This window comes from Peromyscus eremicus, chromosome 14 (assembly GCF_949786415.1).
Source record: "Peromyscus eremicus chromosome 14, PerEre_H2_v1, whole genome shotgun sequence".
Taxonomy (NCBI): Eukaryota; Metazoa; Chordata; class Mammalia; order Rodentia; family Cricetidae; genus Peromyscus; species Peromyscus eremicus.
The window spans coordinates 53863765-53885940 of NC_081430.1; the positions used below are offsets into that span (position 1 = coordinate 53863765).

At 44.1% G+C, this 22176-nt stretch overlaps 1 protein-coding gene across 5 annotated transcripts in view; it reads left to right on the top strand.

The window, feature by feature from the left end:
* Positions 1-5734: 5734 nt before the first annotated feature.
* Positions 5735-22176, top strand: part of Vrk1 (VRK serine/threonine kinase 1) — a 75236-nt gene continuing 58794 nt past the window's right edge. For 4 of the 5 annotated variants that reach the window (XM_059279589.1, XM_059279591.1, XM_059279590.1 and 1 more), the window contains exon 1: positions 5735-5853. In XM_059279589.1, the coding sequence (XP_059135572.1) occupies positions 5752-5853 (102 nt within the window). In that variant the 5' untranslated portion in view covers positions 5735-5751. Of the gene's footprint in view, positions 5868-22176 lie in introns of all 5 variants that reach the window. The other variant, XM_059279593.1, reaches the window with a different exon arrangement.

The following is a 22176-nucleotide window of genomic DNA, read 5'->3' on the forward strand; positions in this document are numbered from 1 at the left end:
CTCATTAGCTGATGTGATAGATGAGGATGGGGTGGGTGGGGGCAAGGTGGCAGGTTTGGTGAAGTTAATCATTTATATAAGTAACAGAGGAGGGGTCCATCCTGAACACTTCCTTATTCATAGACTCACACTGGCTCCCATCAGCATTCTAATTCTCTCTTTCTGGACCGGTTGGTCTTGGCCTTCAAAACAACATGAAGCAGGAGGAAAGGTCCACCTGAGTAAGAATCAGGGAGTGTAAGATCTGAGGCATTGTGTGGGTAATAGAATGAAGAGTCAAAATGCCCCAGAGAACATTTCCAAAGAGGAAAATGAAGTAGCAGACACCTTAGCATTTCATGAGATCTAAGACCTCATCATATATAAAATTCTACTTTATCCTATACACTACTTAATCGAGAAATAAGATGTTGATTGCAATAGGCACAGATTACAAGAAGCCTCCCAATTTCAGAGGTTAAAAATGTGAAGAGCATACGTCTTAGGACTGATGAGAGAGGCACGTGACATGGCTCAGTGGGTAAAGGCCCTTGTTGCCAAGCCTGAAAATTTGAGTTTGATCCCAGAGACCCACATGATGGAAAGAGAGAATCGACTCCTGCAGACTATTCTTTGACCCCCATGTGCCCTGTGGCATGCGCTCAAACTCACACAAATAAACAAATGAAGTTAATATTAATTAATTAAATAACATAATTAAGATTGGAAAAGTAATTGGTGAGAGATTGCATTTGTGGGGCCAGCTTCTCTCCTGTAACGAAGTTTGTGGGGCCAGCTTCTCTCCAGTAGCAAAGTTGACCATGGGACGTAGAAATCATGATAGATATTTTAAGGACAAAGGAACTTAACATGGGGAGTTAAGTAACACTAACATCACTGATGGGCTGGGCTAGCAGGTATTGGCTGGTGCTGTGGATGTCCACACAATCCAGAGTAGCTCTGACCTCATTATGTTTTCCAACATTGGAAGGTGTAACCCACATCTGAAAGGATTTTGGAAAAGTCAGCTCAGTAGGGTGGTGTTAATCCACACCAGGTGAGATTAAGGCCACAACCACAATTTTTGAGCCTAACTTGAAGCAAGCTTTATTAATGTGGTAGTAGTTTATTTATTTATTTGTTTGTTTATTTTAATCCTGACGTGATCCAACACCAGATGGCCTGGGAATTGAACCTGGGTCTTCTGGAACATAAGTCAGTGCTCTTAACCACTGAGCCATCTTTCTTCCCCTTAATATGGTAGTTTAAATGTCATTGCTCCCATAGGCTCATGGGGAGTGGCACTTTTGGGAAGTGTGGCCTTGTTGAAGGTGGTGTGCCACTGTGGGGGTGGGCTTTGAAGTCTCTTTTGCTTAAGCTTCACTCAGCGTCACAGACACTTCCTGTTGCCTTCTGATCAAGATGTAGCCAGCACCATGTCTGCCTGCATGCCGCCATGCTCCCCACCAGGATGATAGTGGACTGAACTTCTGAAACAAGCCCCAGTTAAATGTTCCCTTATAAGAGTTGAGTAGTCATGGTCTTTTCACAGCAATAGAAACCTTAACCAAGACAATTAAATACTAGCTAGGACGACGGACACTGGCCAGGCCCATACCTGGGATTCCCAGAGTACGGCACCAAATTACATTAGTTAGAGGCGCATGAAGAAAAACCCACAAGGCTATGTACTACTGCTTTCGTCCAACCAGGGGGAAGTATACATCCTGATGTACTTCCTGCCTAGGTACCTCCTGCCTATCTGTGATCAAAGACATCCTGCTCTTGGGGCTACCAAGCTTGTTTACAGAAGTGAAAACATGTGGTTTGTTACTTTACGTAAATAACAGCCCCCAGCATTCCTGGAAGTTGCCCTTGAGCAAACGGGTTTTACAGGTTAGAGGCATTTTTCTTTCATAGATCTCTTAAGCATGGTCCTTTAAACGTAAAACATAACTTTAGCCCTCACAGTGTCCTTGAACAGACCAAGGGCAGCTCGCGATCATCTTAGTTACTTCTGTTGCTGTGATCAAATACCCTGACAAAGGAAACTTGAATCAGAAAAGGTTTATTCTGACTCATAGTTCACACTCAAGTCCCTCTAGGTGGGGAAAGGAGGCCTTAAAGCTGGAAGCAGCTGTTCACATCAGATCCACAATCAGGAAGCAGGGAGCAATGAATGTGTGCTGCTGCTCAGCTCCTTTCCCCATTTACACAGGCCAGGATCCCAGCCAGGGAATGGTGCCGCCCACTGTGGATGGGTCTTCCTACCTCAGTAGAGATAATCAAGGCGATCCTTGTCCCGAGGCCCCCCTCCCAGGAGATTCTAGATCTTCTCAAGTAGACAACCGAGATTAACCATCATGGTGGCTCTGGAGCTTTGTCTGCTTATCTAGACACTGGGGTCCTGTCTCATCAGCCTTGCAGGATTATGAGCTCATTTTCTCAGGAAGTAATAGATTTTAGTAACCTCCTGTTTATTGGAGCTTGTGCATGTACCTGGCTCTCCCACTAGGTCTTAAATGTACTGGGACACTATACCTGACAAAGAGGAGACACTCAAAAGGCAAGGGCCTGGGTAAGTACAAACCGGGGCTGGAGGCTTCTACATATTCTGTTCCTCACTCCTTTCTTTCCCCTCCTTACCAGAGGCAGTATTTCCCTGGGTTACTGTAATTAACAAGGGCACCCAGTGGCTTTGTTCCAGAGGGATCAAAGCCCTTCTCAAGCTTAACCTCATTTTCTCCCATGGGTCTGGGAGAGGCAAATTGCTAGTTAGCCTAGGATGACTGTTCCCACTCCACAGATAAAAACAAGGACAAGAACTCCAGAACTAACTCTTGGGTGGAGCCAGCACCCGGCGGCAGCCTGCCAGGGCAGGTTTCTTCCTAATGACTCTCTTGGTTGCTTGGGTTTCCCAAATGGAGTTTCCACCATGAGGGAAAGCACCACCCACCTCCACTCTTCCCCCAAAGTGTCTCCTGCTGTGGACTTCTTCATGTCTCTGTATAGGGTACCAGGACTCCAGTGACTCTCAGAACTGAAAGGGGCAGCCTGGGGCCTGGCTCCGGGGCAAGCCAATGCAGATTCTACACACCAAATTGTAGTTAGTCTTCCTCACCGAAAACCTGTTGTTTTTACCTCCTAACCTTCCTATGAGTCACCTGCTTGATCCTCGATGGCCCCTCATGACTTAGATATGACCCTGTTCTGTTCACATCTCTATCACCAGGCTGAAAGGATTGCTTTATAGGAATTGCCTCTGTGTTCTGAGGCCGTGTATAAAGTGGTGGAGACAAGAGCATTCAAAAGCAGATTCAGGGAACATGAATTCCTTAGGTAAAAATGTATGCCTAGGGCTTCCTTAGGTTTTAATTATAGTACAAGAGCATCTTTTGTGGATACTCTAACCCCTGGTTCACAGTAAATGTTTGAAAATATTTGTTAGGATTGTAGAGATTGATTTTTTTTGTTTTGTTTTGATTTTTTTGAGGCAGGGTCTCACTACATGGCTCTGGCTGTCCTGGAATTCACTATGTAGACCAGACTGGCCTCGAACTCACAGAGATTCATCTCCCTCTGTTTCAGGAGTGCTGGAATTAAAGGAGTTTGCCAGCAGGCCCAGCTGTAGAGGTATTTCAGAATACATGGCAGGCTTTTACTCTCAAGCCTTTCCTCCCGAGCTCAACTCTTAGTTTCAAGAGCTCAGCAGCAGGTTGTGACCGATCGCTGGTCTGTCCATTCCTGGCTTTCACACCAACCTATCAACTAGAATGTGCTGAAGATCTCCTATGTCCCAGGAGTCGCACCCTAACTGGTGGCATTTCAGACATGCTGTCACAATGACGGCTGCTTGGACTGGTCTCCTGCCACGCTCTGCACTGGCAGGACTTCTCAGCACGTGTGGGTGGTGTTGGAGGTGTTGGCAACAGCCTTGGGACATAGCCGCAGCAAAGAAGCCCTTAACTGAGAGCCATCGACAAAGTGCCAGAACTGTGAGCTGTTCCCACCTCGGAACAGACCATGTACTGTTGCTGACTTAACTGTGCTTGAAGGTCAGCCAATTGTCAGGCCGGTGTGGAAGCAGGGCCCTTTTTTCTGCATGTCTGTGGTGAGGTTAGGGGAAAAAGATCACACTGTAACAAGTAAAAATCCCATTCCAAGCACGGATGTGTGTACGTGTTTGTACGTGCAGAATGTCTTTCACTCAGAGCCTTCTGACCACAGAGCCTTGCTGTGGGACTTCACACTCATGAGATGTGTGAATCTTGAGACCTCTTTGCTGACAAATATTCATCAAGAGCTCACCTTGTGCCTGCATTTCCATCAGGGTGTATACAGCAGATGCTACTAGAGGATTTGTGGAGAAGGGTTTGTATTTGGTGAGGCTGTTGAGAAAGGTGTGGGGTTGGAGCTACACAGGATGGAGCAGTAACTTGTGGCTCCGAGGCAGCCATTATGTTATCAGTTCCAGCCCTGACACAATCACAGAGGTCTGCTTTCAATGCATACTTGTGGGAGGTCCAGGGAGCAGTGACCTTCAGCTAAGGGACTTCTCGGCCTGGGTGTGTTCTTGTTGGGGAGAAATCAGAAGAAACATCACCTTCTTTAGCTGACATATTTTTTCTTCTTTCAGTTCTCAAGGTCCCCCACGGATCAAACTCAACAGAAGCCTGGGAACAGTGAGACATGCAATGCAATTCTTTTATGGGTCCGCTCCATGGGGCAATGCAATTCTTTTATGGGTCCGCTCCACGGGGCAGGAGGCAAGATAGGGAAGAAGCTGGAGTAGGTGGGTGGGTGTACCTGGGGCAGCGAATTCAAGACGTGAAGAGCAATGCTCCACTGCCCACTGGGCAGCGACTCAGATTTTGTGGGGGCTAAAGCGCATACAATTTTCTTTTAGGGTCCACTTTAAGAAAACAACACAGGTCCGGTGTGGTGGCATACACTTTTAACTCAGCACTTGGGAGACTGAGGCAGGTGGATCTCTGTGAGTTCCAGGACAGACTGGTCTACTTAATAAGTTCCAGACAGCTAGGGTTGGATAGTGAGACCCTGTCTGAAAGGAAAAAAAAAAAAAAAGAAAACAAACAAACAAAAAGCCCACCCCCTATCTTAAATTGGTAAAACAATAGCAGTAACAATAATAACACCACCCAAAACCAAAGCCTTTCCCAGGGCTTTAGAAGACTCAGATCCAAATTGAGGCTTGAAGCCTATGTTTCCTGCTCCTCGAAATTTGAAATGTTTCTTTGTCTACACGTTGAATAAATCAAGCTTCATTGAGCTCTGGTAATATTTATTTCAGCTTTTTTTTTTTTTTTTTCTTTTCTTTTGGTTTTTCGAGACAGGGTTTCTGTGTGTAGTTTTGGTGCCTGTCCTGGATCTAGTTCTGTAGACCAGGCTGGCTTCGAACTCACAGAGATCCGCCTGGCTCTGCCTCCCGAGTGCTGGGATTAAAGGCGTGCACCGCAGCCACCACCACCACCACCCGCCTTATTTTGGCTTTGACAGCCACAGTATTTTAAGACAGCAATCTTAAACCACATTTCCCAGAAGCCCTCGGGCTCTTAAGACCCCCCTCCCTCCAACCTCCCCCAACCCCGTCCCCGCCCCCGCCCCTCCCGTCTCCGCGGCTCAAAGACTACAATTCCCAGCATGGAGCGGGAATGGGAATTGGAGTAAGGACCACAACTCCCGGCGTGCCCTCAGTGGTGGCCCGGAAGCGTGGCCTTCCCCTTGCCCCGCCTCTTCTGCTGCTCTCAGCCAATGGGAATGCTCAGTATTGCGCGGTGTGGCGGGGACAGCGCCGTAGACAAGTTGCGAGTCGAGGAAAGCGGCGGGAAGTTCGTACTACGCTGTGGACCGCGGGTTGGCAACTCTGGGTAGGGAGCTGCGGGGTGGCGGCGGGACGGTGGTTACGGTGTCGCTTCAGAGCCGCACCTGCTCCTCCAGGCCTCGGGCGGCGCCGCGGCTGGGTCGGGCCTGCCCGGGAACCCTCGCTTCTTAGCCTGCTCGCGGAGCTGCCGGAAGCCTGGTTCTAGAAGGACGCCCGAAACGGGGCTCGGGCCAGGGTGGCGGACCAGGGATGACAGGGACCTGGGCCTGGGCTGAGCCTGCCCCTTCCTTAGCAGCGGTGCGGTGAGGCCTCGGGGTGCACCCCGCGGGCCGCCGGCTTCTCGCCTCCTTCCTGTCTCTGCTTCTGTGGTCTCCGCCGCAGGTGCCCTGTTTCCCGGTGCAGCGTCTTCAAAGGCAAACTCCAGCGTCAAAGTTTGTTTTAGACTGTTTCCAGTCCAAATAGCCTCAGGTGTAAAACTGCTCCAGAGTCTTTTGAGAGATGGGGAGAGAGACCGACACACTAGAGTCCTGAGGAGGTTAACCGTTTTTTTTTTTTTTTTTTTTCTGTTGTCTTTGAAGTCATCCATTCTTTATGTATGTATGGATTCTTCTTTTCCCTACCCCAGTGATCTTGGAACAATTTGCAAAGACGGTTTTGCTATTGGGAAGGTGGTGGTTAAACTTGGGATCGTTGAGGAGCTTCTTCATTAATTAATTCTTTCCTCTCTCTTTCACTCTCTCTCCCTTTTTTTTTTTTTTAAACTGGAATTGCCCATCTGTTAAGTCTGGAATTCAAAACAGTAAAAAAAAAAAATGTAGAACAGCACTTATTTTTAAGAGTTCAAGAGAAAGGCGTCTCACAGGGCGGTGGTGGCACACGCCTTTAATCCCAGCACTGGGAGGCAGAGGCAGGCGGATCTTTGTGAGTTTGAGGCCAACCTGGGTTACAGAGTGAGTTCCAGGAAAGGCGCCAGAACTACACAGAGAAACCTTGTCTTGAAAAACCAAAAAAAAAAAAAAGAAAGAAAAAAAAAAAAGAAAAAGAAAAGAGAGAGAGGCATCTCACCTTTTTGTGAGATGTTTGAGCAGATTTAATTTACAATTGTGATGGGAATTAAATTTCTGGTCAGTTAAGATAATGCTCATCTACCTGTAGAAAGGAATGCAAGTTGACATCACTTTATGATGGCTTTTCATGTTGTGCCACAGATGGCAGTCAGTGCGACTCAGCTTTGCTGACGGTGTCTGTGCTAACACAGGAATATGGGTTGAGTTGGATAACAAGTGTGTGTTAGGCATTAGTGATTCGGTACAGCGCTAGTATCCAGTACAGAAATCACTTTGATAACCGTAATGGCTGCTGCGTATGCTTGGCATTGCAGAAATGATGAGAGTCTATTTGTTAAACAAATGAGATGATGGAGTTGATGTGTTAAGTAGGGAGCCTGGCATCTAATAAGTTATCTAGTGCCCAGGGAATGGTTATATGGAAAGCTTATGCTGAGTCTTATTCAAGTATGCATGTGTATATTTTAAAAATAACAGCAGTGCATTTAAAATGTTGACAGGCCCTAAAATTAAATTTCTTACAGGAAATAGGCCAGCTTTTCTTAACTTTGAGAACTAACATGAAGTAATGATAAATGAATGTCCCAGATGTCTAGAAAAGACAAAAGATTTAACCTTTGACTCCCCCTCCCCCCTTAAAGACATCTGTAATAGACATGCTATGAATAGGATTTGATTTGAAAAAAGGACCGATTTCTGTGTGTGGCTGTCCCAGTATGTTTATGCAGATGGACTGTGTGGCTATCTCAGTATGCTTATACAGACGGACTCTGTGGAACTTTAAAAGTATGCTTATACAGATGGACTGTGTGGAACTGTAAGAGTATCCTTATAAGCCTTTAATCCCAGCACCAGGGAGGCAGAGGCAGGTAGATCTCTGTGAGTTCGAGCCAACCTGATCTACATAGTTCCAGACCAGCTAGAGCTACATAGTGAGGCCCTATCTCAAAATCAACAACAACAAGAAGGTATGCCTGTACAAGTTGACTGCAGACATTACAGAGTATGCTTACATGAATTAACTGCAGACATCACAGTACACTTACACAGATTGACTGCCATCAGTGTCACTGGGTGACATCATTTTATGGGACTTCTCTGCACTCAGTCATTGACTGACAGGCTGTTAGGTGGCTGGTGACTGCATTTTGATGAGTCTGCATCAACTCCTGTCTTTCTGTGGGTGTCTAGTCCAAAGGATGGGAACCTGTGCTCCAGGATTTAAAAATTGAGATGGACATATATTTAGAGTAGTACTAAACATGTATATGAAAATGAATATATCAGTAAGCCACATGCATTAAGTAGAAACACTAAATGGAAGTCATAATTAAATGGCAGAGTAGTTAGTTTGAAATTTCCGAATGCTCCGCCATGTACTTTTAAAGCAGCTATCACACTGACACTGGAAGAAAGTGCACCTTACATAGCTCAGTATCAGGAACAGAATGGGACTAAAAACGAGGACCTTATAGTTGCTGTCTGTGCATCAGATTTCTCAGTGAATCAGCTGGCTGGCTGCTGTTGGTGGGTGAGCAGCTACATCTCTAGACTTAGCTTCTTTTAAGAACCTCAGAGAGACCACATTATATAACTCAATTTTACATAAGATTAAAAAATATGGAGTTTGAAGTGTTATAACCAGAACAATGACAGCTTTACTTGAGGTTGCATTTCTCAAGTTATTTTACCAAGTATGTGCTGAACGAGTCCCATCTTTTGGCCCTTACTCTGTCTTGCTGCATGTGGGCCTGTCTCAGGGTACTGAGTGTTAGTATTTTTGCTGTAGACGTCAGTGCCCCCCAGCCTCTGCAGTTTGTTTCATATGGCAGTGGCCACCAACGGGCAGATTCTCTATAGTTACAAATTCTCTGCTAGAGGTAATGAGAAAAAGTCTCCTTAGACACACCAGAAAAGCTTTTAAATTGTGTTTTGTAAAAACTGAATTCGGGTTATAATACTTAAGAGATTTAGCCTTGTTTTATTTTTTTTTCAGGCCTACAGAATATATTTCAGAACTCATGACTTGGAAGTTTATCTTCTTAGAACTTGCTAGTGGGTCTGTAAAATATATCTATATACAGACACTCTGAAGTTAATTTGGCAGTTTCTCAAAATTTAAACATAGGTTTAACATAAGATCCCACAGTTGCACTCTCGGACATCTTCCTAGATAAATAAAAACTTGCATTTGTACAAAAGCTTTTTCATTAATACTCATAGACACTTTATAATAGCCCCAAACCAGAAAGAACCCCCTATCCTCAGGATGACAGAGAAGAAAACCGTGGCATGGCCATACAGTGGAACACCAGGCACCAACAAAAGGAGTAGCTGTTGGTGCACACAGCAGTTTGCATGGAGCTCACAGGCTTTGTGCTAAGTGTAAACAGCTGACTGAAGGCCAGGATCATGAGCACAGCCAGGAGATTCTAAAGGCCTGGAAAGAGGCTTCTGTGCAAGGAGCAGTGCACTGCAGTCAGTTTGCAAAGCCGCATTCTCCCCAAATAAAGCAAAGGCTTTCATGTGAGGGAAGCTTGCTCATCATGACAGGGAAGATGCCGTGTATGCAGGCGGTGCATCCACGGACATGCTCAGTTTGAGACTGTGATCACATTTGAACACTCAGCTGTGAGCAGCTCTCAGCACACATTGACAGTTACCCTTGTTCACCTAAAAGAGACAGAGTGAGGTTTTGGTTTCTTGGAAGTTTTCCTTAAGAACCTTAGATGAAACAAAAGGGCAACAACCTTGGGGTTTTTACGTTGATATTTATTATGTGAGTATGGGTCTACATGTCGAGGTCAGGGTACAGCTTGTGGGAGCTGATTCTTTCCCTGTACCACGTGGGTCCTGGGGATTGAACTCACCTACCGGCCGAGCCATCTCCTGGCTCCACTGTCCTAGTCTTTTCAAAGGAGCAGCAGCTTCCATCCTCCAAATGTGTAGGCACTCAGAATTAGAAAGTGGCCAGCCAATGCTGTTTTTTGTAGCATTCTCAATGACAATAGTGTAGAAATGGAAGGCAGGCTAGTATTTGCTTAGGTTAGGGCTGTTTCTTTGGATGAAGGGACAGTCCTGTGTTTCAGTTGCGGTGGTTATTATGTGTATGTTTGAACACGATGAAGTGTAGAAACACAGTATGAAAGCTGAAATTTGAATGAGTTACTTACTAGTCAGTTTGCTAGTTTTAGTAATTGCTTATCCATTATATAGCTGTCATTTTATGTAGCCATTGAAGGGTGTGGTAATTGTAAATAAAGCTGCTATGAGTGTTCATTTTCAGGTTTCTGTGTGAGTGTAAAGCTTCCATTTTTTTCTAGGATAAATGCCCAGGAGTAACTGTCGGGTGCTGTGGTGTGTGCTCAGCTTAAGGCATTGCCAAACTTTGCCAGTGTAACCGCACTGTCTCGTAGTCCTGCCATCGCTGTAGAGATCCGGCTCTCACTCCCATTTGCATTTCCCGAAGGCTGATCTTCCCCTGTGCTCATTTGCCTCTCACCTCTTCTCTGAGGACTTGACTCCTCAAGTCTTCTGCCCACTTTATAATTGGATTGTTTGTTTTCTTAGAGCTTTTAAAATATGTTCTAGATCCATCTTTGCCAAATGCAGGGCTTGTGAGTATATTCTTTCAGTTCCTGGGCTTGTCTTTGCGTTCTCCTACAGTGTCTTTCACAGCTCATACCTCCCTTTGAAGAGGTATAGTTCATTACTTTGTGGAGTGTGCCCTTGGGGGTCAGAATTCTGTGCTTAGCCCGTGATCGGGAGGATGTTCGTGTATTTTTTCTAGGTGTTTCACAATTTTATGTTCTTGTTTCTCGTTTCTGTCATCTGTTTGGAGCTAGTGTTTTGTACATGATGTGAAGTTTAAATCTTGGTTCTTTTTGCTTCATCTGTGGATGTCCACTTACTCCCAAACCATCTGTTGAACACTCCTCTTTCTCCACAGAATGGCTTTTTAAAATCTTTGCAAAACAGTCAGTTGGCCATAGATCATAAACTGAATATCAAAATGAAGATGGGAGGAAATGAATGAGCAGTTAAGTAAATGTGCATACAGATGTATGTAGGTAGAAAATGGCCCGAGTCTTGACAAAAATGGGACTATGTGTAGAGCAAAGTCATGTCTCAGTTAGGAACTGGGTACTCTGGAGTGAGGAGTGAAGGAGATGCAGTTTAAGGTTGGAGGTTAGTTGGTGAGTAGAAACAGCTGACTAGGTGGAAGTTTGAGCAGGAAATGATACTAAGAGAAGTCTTTTTGGGCCATGTGAAGGAGGACCAGGGATAACCATGACTCTTGATTTACCACTTTGTGTGACAGAGGTCCACTAGAAAGCTAAGAGAGGGGTGTTTCATAATGTTGTTAATCTGTAGTACTTCCTAGGAGTGTGTTAGCTTTCTGTCATGGGGATAGAATACTCAATTTACAGGAAGGAAAGGTTACTTTGGCTCACAGAGGTGCTAGCTCATTGTTGGTTGGCCTCTTGCTTTGGGGTCATGGCAGAGAAGAACATCATGGCAAGAGTGTGTGATGGAGGAAGTTACTCATCTCCTAGTGTTCAGGGAACAGAGAAAAACAGGGAGGGGGACAGTATCACTCCCCTCCCCTTTTAAAATTTATTTTTCTATTATCAGCTTGATACAGTATAAATTCTTATCCTAATTGTGAAGTGTTTCATTGAGGTTTGCCCAGTAATTGAGTAAAACCAAAACTTATTATAAGCCACAGTCATCCCCTTGCTATATAGCCTCCCTGGTTCCGTGGGTTGCAGAGGGGGACAGTATCACTTTGTTTTGTTTTGTTTTGTTTTTTGAGACAAGGTTTCTCTGTGTAGCTTTGGAGCCTGTCCTGGAACTCACTCTGTAGATCAGGCTGGCCTCGATCTCACAGAGATCCGCCTGTCTCTGCCTCCCGAGTGCTGGGATTAAAGGTGTGTGCCACCACCGCCCGGCGACAGTATCAGTTTTAAGGGCACACTTTCAGTGACCTTTTTTAGATCCCACCTCCTAATGGTCTCAGCACCTCTCAGCATTGCCATAGACTGGTGCCCAAGCCGGTAGGTACCTCAGGGCTTTTGAGAGGCAGTTATCCAGAATATAACCAAGGCTAATGGTACATTTTAGACTCTTGTTGTCTTCAGTGATAGGTGTTGACAAATCTGGACTTTCAGACTCCTTAGTGCTACCTTTCGCAAATTGCACATAGAAAGAAGAGTAGATTCCATTGGCTTGTTGTGTAGATGACTTTTGGACTAAATCTGAACAGGGTTCAAGAGTTGAATCACAGAGGTGATAGAGTGATAAATAGATCCACTGAGAAAAGTTGGTGGAACTAGATTTATTTGTGGTGATGGAGAAGGGCCTCAGGTGTTCTGTCAGTGTGTCCTGACCTGTTCAGAGGGTGGTGATGCTCAGCTGCTCTTTCAGATTGTGAGGACCAAATGAAGAACACTGGCTCCTAGTGTTGTGATGTGATTTGGTCTTAGAAAGATGCTTTCATCTGAAAGATCTTTACCAGTAGGATGGTAACTGGGTTAGGGCACTTTGCTCCTGGTCGGGTGTGATAGGGAGCAGTCCTGAGCTTTGAATTTCTGACTTAAACTACTTGGCTTCTGTGTCTAACTCACTAAAGTTCTTGATTTCTTTTTTCATACAAATTATACCTTGTCCCCTCCTACTCACCAGCAGGAATCTCATTTGTTTCCTGCATTTAAAAGGTCATGTTGAATGTATACATTGGACTCTGTCACTTTAAAAGTAACCAGCTAACAAACAGAACTTACGTAATGTTAGAAAACAGTGCCGTTTTTGCTTTATGTAGAGTGGAAAACAGAGCATTCCATTGTTTTAGAAGTGATGACTTGTTGAGTAAAGGCTTTTACTGCATAAAGACAGGATGGCGTGTACGGGTGCGGGGGGGGGGGCGTGGGGGCACGGGGAGCTCTGCATCTGCTCACCTGTGCCCGCAGTGCCTTTCTGCTGACTGACTTAGTCGGGTTCCCTTCTGCAGTCCAGATCCCATTGCTTATATGCGGAGACTGCTAAGAGTGTTACACTCCTGACTGCGACTCTTCGTAGTACTGTCACAGAATTTCCCCCTCCAGAAGAGCAGGCTCTTACAGTGCTGTGCAAGCTGCCCATTTAAAACTATCATTGCTTGGCACCTATGCCCTAGTGACAGTTTGACCAACATGTGAGCAGGCACACTGCCATCCTGACAGATGGGTGTGAGTACAGGCAGCCAAGAAACCATGTATCTGCATCTAGTGTATTTGTTAAGGGCAGGATTCCCAGTTGGGATGTTCAAACGTCTGTCCATCCTGAGCTTTCACGCCTGTGGATAAAGGGATGTCATCATTAATCCCAGCTCTGACTGAGATTGCATGGGTTTGTAAGAGCTCCCTGGCTCTTACAGAAGTAGGCGATTGGGGACAGTCAGGATAACTGTGTCTCCTTCATCACAGGAATACTTCAAATAATCCTTTCCTCTTTCTTCTTGCCAGAGAGGTTTGTAATGAGGGTAAACCTGTTTAGAAATTGTCCTGATACTTCTGGAATGAATGTGGCTTTGTTTCCTGGAGCATGAAAGCTTCCAGAGTAATTTGTTCATATATGTGTACATATATTTGTACACACCTACATCTATGAAATTAGATCAAGTATTGACCCTGATTGTGACATTAGGACAACCTAATTCAACATCATCTCACCTACAAGTGGTTCTGAGCTTACATTTGGATGTGAGGATTACCTATGAAATGTGAACCTGAGTCTGACTCCATTATCATTTGAGTACACTGGAAGGGAGTTTTCACTTTTTAAGTCATGGAAATAGTGTATCTATTTTTCAACTCAGTTCTTTCTATCTTTGACCTTCCCTAGACATTTTCTGGTGTGCATGGTAGGGAACTCCAGTGACAGCAAGGTTGTCACATCCAGCGCAGCGCTTCTCAACCCTGGGTTGTTGACTGTTTAGATGGTTCATTCTTTGGTTGGGGGCTCTCTGTATTGTAGGATGTGTGGCAGCCAGGGGGACAAAGTCATCCTTAGTTGAGAACCCCTACTCTAAAGACAGCCTACAGTACTTTAAATTGGAACTGTAAGAAAATTGTTATTATCTGTGGAAACCTACACTGTTCTGTCTTTTGGAGCCATTCGGAACCAGCAGAACCCCTCTTCAAACAGGATCGGGTGTTCTCCGTCATTCTGAATGGAAACACCTCCAGTTCGTAAGTCTTTGTTATATGGCCTGGCTCCATGTCTGTTCACCAGTGGCTTTTCCTGTTTTTAAGCTGGAGTGTCTCAAGTGCAATCAACTCTCCAGGCATGGCTTGGTGCCAAGGACCTGGAGTTGCATGTCTTGTAGATATAGCCCCTTAATCGGGTCAGGGGTGGGTGTTGGCTTTCCCCACATACCACACTGGTTAATATTTGCTGCCTCCTCACAACAGTGTGCATACAGCCTGGAGCTCAGTAAGTCTCCTTTATACCCAGTTGGCTCTTTGCTGTGGTTCTGAATTAGTTTTGGGCTGCAAATGTGGGAGCTTATGTTTTATTCTGTTAAATTTCCTTTTATTGAACTTAGCTAACTTTGACATTTTTAGATATTTTAGAATCCCAACTCTTGGTCAGATTGGATGTTTCATTCTTAAGTATGTGATAATGCCTAAGTATGTGATAATACTGTCAGCTGAGACTGGAAATACAAGAAAAAAGCATCTGCACACACGCCTGCAGATTGAGAGGAGGACTGAGGAGAGAAGCCTGGGGAGTCCTAATGTGAACAGGCAGCTGGACAGAGAGGTCCCCGGGAGACCAGGAAAGACAGCAGTGGAAAGAGGATGAGATGTAGATAGTTTGTAAGCTGCCAGACTGCTCAGTCCTGTAGTGGGTTCTTGACTTAGAACAGAGGGCATGGTTGCTGCGTTCTGCTTTAACTGTAACGTTGGAATAGAGAATGCATGGCTGTAGTAAAGTGGATTTGTAATAGTTTCTTTACGGAGACAGACAGACCATTCAGGCCTAATGAGCCCGAATATAGACTACTCAAAGATTGTAAGTTCTTCTGGAAGTAGATGAAGGTTTCTAGTCGTTACAGAGGAAAGCCCTGGTAAGTTGGGGTCTTTCTTGGCTGGGTGGTGAGAGAGAGAGATGGTGAGAGGACATAAGCTGCAATTATTAGAAGTGTGGTATATGGGTTTCTCAGACGTCTACCAATGATTTGCCATCTGACCTATAACCATTCTTAAACAGAAAGAGGGTCAGTGTGATTACGTTTGTTGCAAAATGTCACTGCTAGAGTATTGATCCCTTTTCCCCTGTGGTGCTGGGGATCTAACATGGGGCCTTGTGCATGGTAGGCAAATCCTCCACCACAGAGCTACATTCCCAGCCCTCGTGTGATCTGCCCTTTGGACCTGAAGGAGCTCTCTAGAACCAAAGGAGGACTCTTTAAAAGAAACTATTAGTTCTGAGTCAGATTTTCTTCAAAGATCCCCGGAAGAACAGAAGCCTTAGCTGTGGACAGTTTTCCTTTACAGAGTCGTTCTTGCAGGAGTGATAATCTTCTTGTCTCCCAAAACAAGAAATCTTAATTAATCCCACAGCCAGACTAACTAAGCTTCCAACAACAGAGGCAAAGCCAGTAAATCTGTACATCTTTCTTAGCTCAGTGATTGTCTTTTATAGTATAATAACCATTTATAACGATAAATACACATGCTTTTATGTTTTGGCACACTTATTTTATTTGGGTGTATATCTAGAATAGATGATTATAATGTGTGATACCTTTAGTAGATCCTAGCATATTGCCAATTTTCTAAAGTGGTTGTACCAACTAATGTTCCTACTAGCATATGTGAGTTCCACTCACCAGTCACTCCTGCTTCCACGTGCTGCAGTTAGCTAAATACTTTCTTGATTGTTTGAACAAGGGATCACCTTATAGCTGAAGCTGGCCTGAACCTTGCAGCAACCCTCCTGCCTCAGCCACTGTGCCCAAGCAGCTAAACACTTAACAAATGAATAAAGAAATGGTCTTTCTCCCGTTTTAGTGAGTTGTCTCACTGAAATGCTGGAGTTTTATACATTCTGAGTGTGGCTTGCCGTTTCAGTCTTGGACCAGTTTTGGGTGAATTGAAACTCTAGTCACTTCCTGTCTGCCAGTCAGTGTTCTGTGTGTCCTCTTCTGTTGGTTTTTTGCTACCTTGTGGTCCCAAAGGTACTCTGGGAGACAACTCTCCTGTGTCCAGATTGGAATCCTCCCTGATTCCTTTCACACTTAGAAGTATGTTTGTGTGGTATGCAGAAGGAATGAAGCTTGCCAGTGCGGATGCAGAACCACAGGAGTGTCTCTGCTGAGCATAGCTCAGTCTGTATAAGCCAGTCCAGTGGTGGGCGGTCTACGGAGGGTGGCAGCGGAGAACTAGGTTGTACCCTTTGTTTTCATCCCCTGGTGATGATCTGCTACATACCTTTTTGTGCTTGTTAGGCAACCTGCTTGTTTTGTGATCAAGAAATGTTTATTCAAATCCTTTGCCTACTTTAAATTTTTTTATTGAATTTTTTTAATGTTCCAGTGTTCACATTAATTTTCTCTCCCTCCCCTCCCCCCAATCTCTCCTTCTGTTTTTGAGACAGGGTTTCTCTGTGTGATAGCCCAGACTGTCCTGGAACTCAGTCTGTAGCCCAGGCTGGCCTCGAACTCACAGAGATCCGCCTGCCTCTGCCTCCTGAATGCTGGGATTAAAGGAGTATGCCACCACCGTCCAGCACATTGATTTATTTTCAATCCAAAAACATTTTTCTTTTTGTTTTTCTTCCATTCTGTTCAGGAAGTGTTCATTCTGTAGTAGCAGGCAGTTAAGAGAATTCTTAGGCTGGGTACATGCTTTTGACACTCTCTAATGGCAGCACACAGCCCTGGGTCCCTCAGATTAGACCAGCAGTCCTCTGGGACCAACCCTGGGTATCTCAGATTAGAAATGCACACCTGCTGGTCATTTTGATAGCACCTCTGTGGTTCACAACTGCTTTTAGAACAAACTGCCATTCCTTCTTCAGGCAGGAGGTAGAACACCTGGCTTAGACTTTATTTCAAGTTGCTCATTTTATAGGAGAAAAAAAAGAACTGGAGAAGTGGACTGTTGACTGAGCTCATGGAGGTGCTGGTGGGGGTGGTGGAGGAGAACTGGAGATGCATCAGCACATTCTTAGAAGTATCTGTTGGTTTTTTTTGTCAGTAGATTCATTTACTAAACTCAAGGGATTCTTCAGTAAGATGGGGTTCCCAGCTTTGAGATTGACACATGCAATGTGCTCAAATACTTGTGAGCATTCTTGTTCTTTTCTCTCTCTTTCTCTTTCTCTCTTTGTCTTTTCAGACAGGGTCTCACTGTAGCTCTAGCTGGCCTAGAACTTGCTATGTAGACCATCTGAACTCACAGAGGCTCTCCTGCCTCTGCCTCTGGAATGCTGGGTTTAGAGACATGCACCACACCTGGCAACACTGCTTTCTTAGTAGGTAAGCTGATGTGACTCTTAGTTTTGTTAGGGCTTTTTAGATGTTAACATAAAATGATGTCATTTCCATGGTGGGTTGCTGAAGAATCTGACTCTGGAATACAGTCTTAGGACACCATGTTGATTGATGAATTGTTTTCTTTACTTTATATTTTGTGTAGTATTAATGCCAACAAAATTTCTGTTGGTATATTCACACATACATGGACACATGGATACATACACTGACACATATGATTTTCTTGTTGCTGAGGCTGACCTCACACTTCCTGGCCCATGTGATTCCTCTATTTTAACTTTCCAAGTAGCTGTTCCCACAGGCACAAGCTCTGTTTGTGCCTGGCAATAGTGTGATTCTAAAGTGGCATCTTTCTGATTATATCACCGGCTTTTGCTGTAATGTCCAACCCCCCCCACCCCACCCCCCCACCCCCGCTCCCCACCCCCGCAGTCAGTTCATAGAAGTGAACTTGCAGCAGTGTGGTGCATGCTCTTGTTTGCCCAAGTAGTTTTATGGTATTTAAGTGTATAGGTATATTGTTAGCCATTAAAGGGAATATTTGATCACTTTTAGAGTAATTTTTTGCAAAAGCCATGTTCTGCAGTGTATACTCTATGGGTCAGGAAAGTAGCTTTTGCAGCAGTGAACACTTTGTGTAGGTAGTTTGCTCTGCTACTTAGTTCTGGGGCCATGGGCAAATTACTTCATTTCACTTAAGCATTTTCCCTGTATGTACACTTATTGTAGTACTTACATTTTGTGGCTGTTATAAAATCAGAGATAATGTGTTTAAGTCACTCAACATAGAGCCTGCTATGTAGTCGCTTAACAGTGATGGTTTTAGTTACATTCATTTGTATGTAAGAGCTGTGTGTTGTAATTAATGGTTAATTGAGTCTTCGCACTATAGACTCATTCATTCATATTTTTACTCATTTAGGATTAATTGAGCAAAAATAACTAATGATACTAATGTAGGAACATTATGTCAATGTTCAATTTCAGTTGCTAGTCTTCAAGAGATATATGACTGTTTTCAAGCTAGAGTCAGTATTGTTCTGTAAAGAGTGACTTAGGTGTTATTATCAAAGCACGAAGGTATGATTGTGTTTTTTTGGGGGGAGGTGCTGAGTTTTTTTCTACAGTTGATGCGTTGTTTGTGATGTAACTTGGGGCTGTGTGCAGGGCTGATTCATGAGGTTCTGCTGTACAGAAGCATTGGCAAGTTCCAGATGAAGAGCACTGAAAAGCTGCAGTTGACATTAATGAGATTTACTGTTCATGAAGAATTCTTTAAAATTAGCTTACTTTAAAAATTAATACAGGTATACAATAAGGTGAGTTATAAATGTTTAAAGAATGAAGACTAACCTTCCTACCTCTAAGGCATTCTGTTATTAATTCATTATATGTGCACACATTGACACAGTTATTCAGAGCTCCTGGAGGTGCCCGTCATACACATCCCAGTATCTGCAGCACTCTGGTCCTGTCTGCTTTATGTGAGTAGGGTGTGCAAAGACACTCTGGTACTTCTCACTTAGAGCTTCTCTTTAGGTCACTCTGGATGTTCACGTAGAGCCACCTTATTTCCAAAATTGTTTTCTGGCCAGGAGTGGTGGTTGATGCATGCCTTTAATCCCAGCACTGTGGAAGTAGAGGCAGGCAGGCCTCTGTGAGTTTGAGGCTACATAGTGAGATCCTGTCTCAAAAATTAAAAAAAAAAAATTATGTTCCGTTGCTAAATTCCCTGTGCTGTAAGCTGAGGGTGTTTCTGGTCTTTTGTTATGGGGCTGCAGTTGAACAGATAGGATGATTGCTGGAAGTGAACTTGAGGTACCAAAGATGTTATGATTTACAGATTTGATAGATAATGCCAAATTGATGTACCCTTTTTCTTATACTCTTAGCTAGCCAGTGTATTTTCTGACTTTGAATTTGAGTAATCTGTAGCTGAAGCCATCAACTTGACAATAATTTTAATTTGTATTTGTATTGAGCTTGTTTGCTGCAAGCGTTCAGGATGTATTGGTAATGAAAGAAGTCATGTGAAGCAGCAGATAAGTAATGCACTTTACCTGTTCCCTAGCAGTGATGCTGAACAGTGTGTTCTGTGAGGAGAGAGACAGAGAGGAGTAATGTCCCCCTGAACCCACTTTACCTGGCTTGGCCTATGTCCTTGACCTCCCAAACGTGTAGAATTTTGAAAATTCCAAGAGAAAAGCATACCCATTAGAGTTAGGTAAAAATAGTTAGGAACCACGATTATAACGGAGGAGAGAAGTGAGGCTCGTGCAGTCTGAGGAGCTGAGAACACTGATCTTAAATGTGAATAGGAAATGCCACTGTGAACTTGGGATGTGCTTTTCCCTTAACATCAGTCTGCAGCTCTGCTCAAAAGACCTGGAAGTGATCGTATTAAACAGTGTTATGACAGTAGTGTGGCATTATTGTGATGACATTATGTCTAACATCAAGGGCAGTGACAGTCTTAGGAGGCATGGACTTCCAAATAGTCATTTTCAGCTAAAGAGACAAGGTTCCCTGTAGGAGTGTGGCTGAGGTTTGGAACAGGAATGGGGAAGGGGACCTGGAACATCTTTCTCCAAGGCTTCTGGGCCTTGTATCATCAGAAAGGCATGGTGACCAACTTGAAGGGCTTTTATAGTTTAGCAGGTGTATCACACTTTGTATTGAGACACCGTTGTCATCTACAGAGTTCATGCTGGAGAACCACTCAGTTGAGTTACAAAAGAAGTTGCAAATAAATCTCATGTTTTAAGGAAGTTTGTGATTATGTTTTGGGTTACATTCATAGCTACCGTAGGTGCATGTGAACCGCAGGCTACAGGTTGAACGTGGTAAAAAGGAAAGAACATTCCTGAACTTCTGGAGCTTGCTTGCACTTACAGGGAGACAAAACCATGGTTGCTGCTGCCTACTGAATCCCCAGCCAAGGGCGTGGCTACCGCTTTGCACACTGCAGATCCAGAGTGGTGGAGCTGATCCATTTCCGCTGACAGCAGCCAGTGCAGAGAATCTCCAAACCAATGCTGAGTCCTGAGACTCCAGTCACTTCTGTCTGTGCTCACTGTGCCCCTCCCTGTAAGAGCAGGGAGTAACTTACTTTAACTGCAGTGTGTTCATGGCAGCCTTTGGCAGTGAATGACAGTACCAGAAGAAGCACAATTTAAGCCCAGCATCCCAAGCAGAAAACTACAGGAACATTATAGGGCCACATTCAACAAATTCAAATTCATGGCTTTTTATAGGACAGACAACAGAAGGTGAAGCATAGGAAGGTGGCACTCAGATCAGGATTAGCTTTTGGGTCCTGAACAGCAGAGTCACCATGTAAAAAGATTCATTTGGAAACAGTGGGGAGGCTGGGGCCCTTAGATGTGATTGAGAAATGATTAATTTTGTTAGGTAATGATAGATGGAGGATGTTTCCCTCTGAAGGGCTATGATGTCTGCGTAGACTCCGCGTTGGCAGCTGTTGAGGGGGTGAGTACTGTGTGGCTGGGTACTGTGTCACTTTCTGCTCATCAGTTCTGAAATGCCTGTAGGAGCTGCTCTTAAAGCCAGGTGTGCTGCTTCTGTGAATCGTCCGTCCTTGTCACTGCCTTTCTTTTCCTGTTGGCTTTTGTCTAGTTTTCCTTATAATTTAAAGGGTTCTTTGAATACTGCGAAACAAACCTTTTGTTGTGTTTTGCAGATAGTTTTCATTTGTCTTTTGAGTTCATGGTGCTTCTCTTTTTGTTTTTTATAACCTGTGGTTGAATTTCCATTTTTATTTTGTCAATTTACCACTTTTCTTTATGGCTTAAGTGTTTTGTGTGTTTCTTATAAAAAGCTGTTTTCATAGAGTGAAAAGTTCTTTCATGATTTTTTTAAATGACTATGGCACACTACTGATACATTTTCATCCTATAGTTGTTATCATTTGCCTAGCATATTTGGGCCCCAAGGATGGATCAGGACCAATGCTCAGTAGCTGTTTTGGGAAGATATTGATAGATTTAACTGGGATTCCCCAGAAGAATAACCATGGACAGACAGAGTTTACAGGTGGTTTTAGGAAAGGTATAGCATGTCTAAGTTCTTTTTAAAAAACTACTGTGTGAAATATTAGTAATATACTTGAGTTGCTAATTGTCGAGAGGGTTTTAGCATTTACTTTCCCCAAAGAAAGATTTTAGCATTTTCCCTTGGGTTAAGGTGAGGAGTGGGGCTCTTCCCTAGAGGCAGCATCTCAAGTTTGCTCTGTCCCACTCTGACCTGGGAAGAATAGAGTGTAGTAGACGGTTGTGTTTCTGCAGTGGGCTCCTCGCTGGGGAATTGGTTCTAGGAGACTGTAGGAACCTCGGGTAGATTATCTCCTGTCCACATCAAGTTAGAAGGAGAGGTGCGCTTAGAGGCCTGGCAGAACCCTCCCTTCTGAGGGGAAGGTGGTTGCAAGGAGTGGCTTGAATTCCGGGCTGTGTGTTCTCAGTTACACGAGAGTTCTGCTGTTAATGCAGCCCTTTTAGAAGTGAGCTAAAGAAATACGAGTTGAAGAAGTAACATATACTGTATTTTAAATATTTCACCCTACAAAATCTTTATAGTCAAATGTTAATTTTCTAATACAAGTGAAAAATGGAACTAGAAAACATTTTTTCTCCTGCACATACCCACCTCTCTTTCCCAGAACTTGCAGTGTGAGTCGTCACCCAGCTCTTTCCAGCTTAGGTGTGAAGCACTGTAGGTGTGACAGTCGT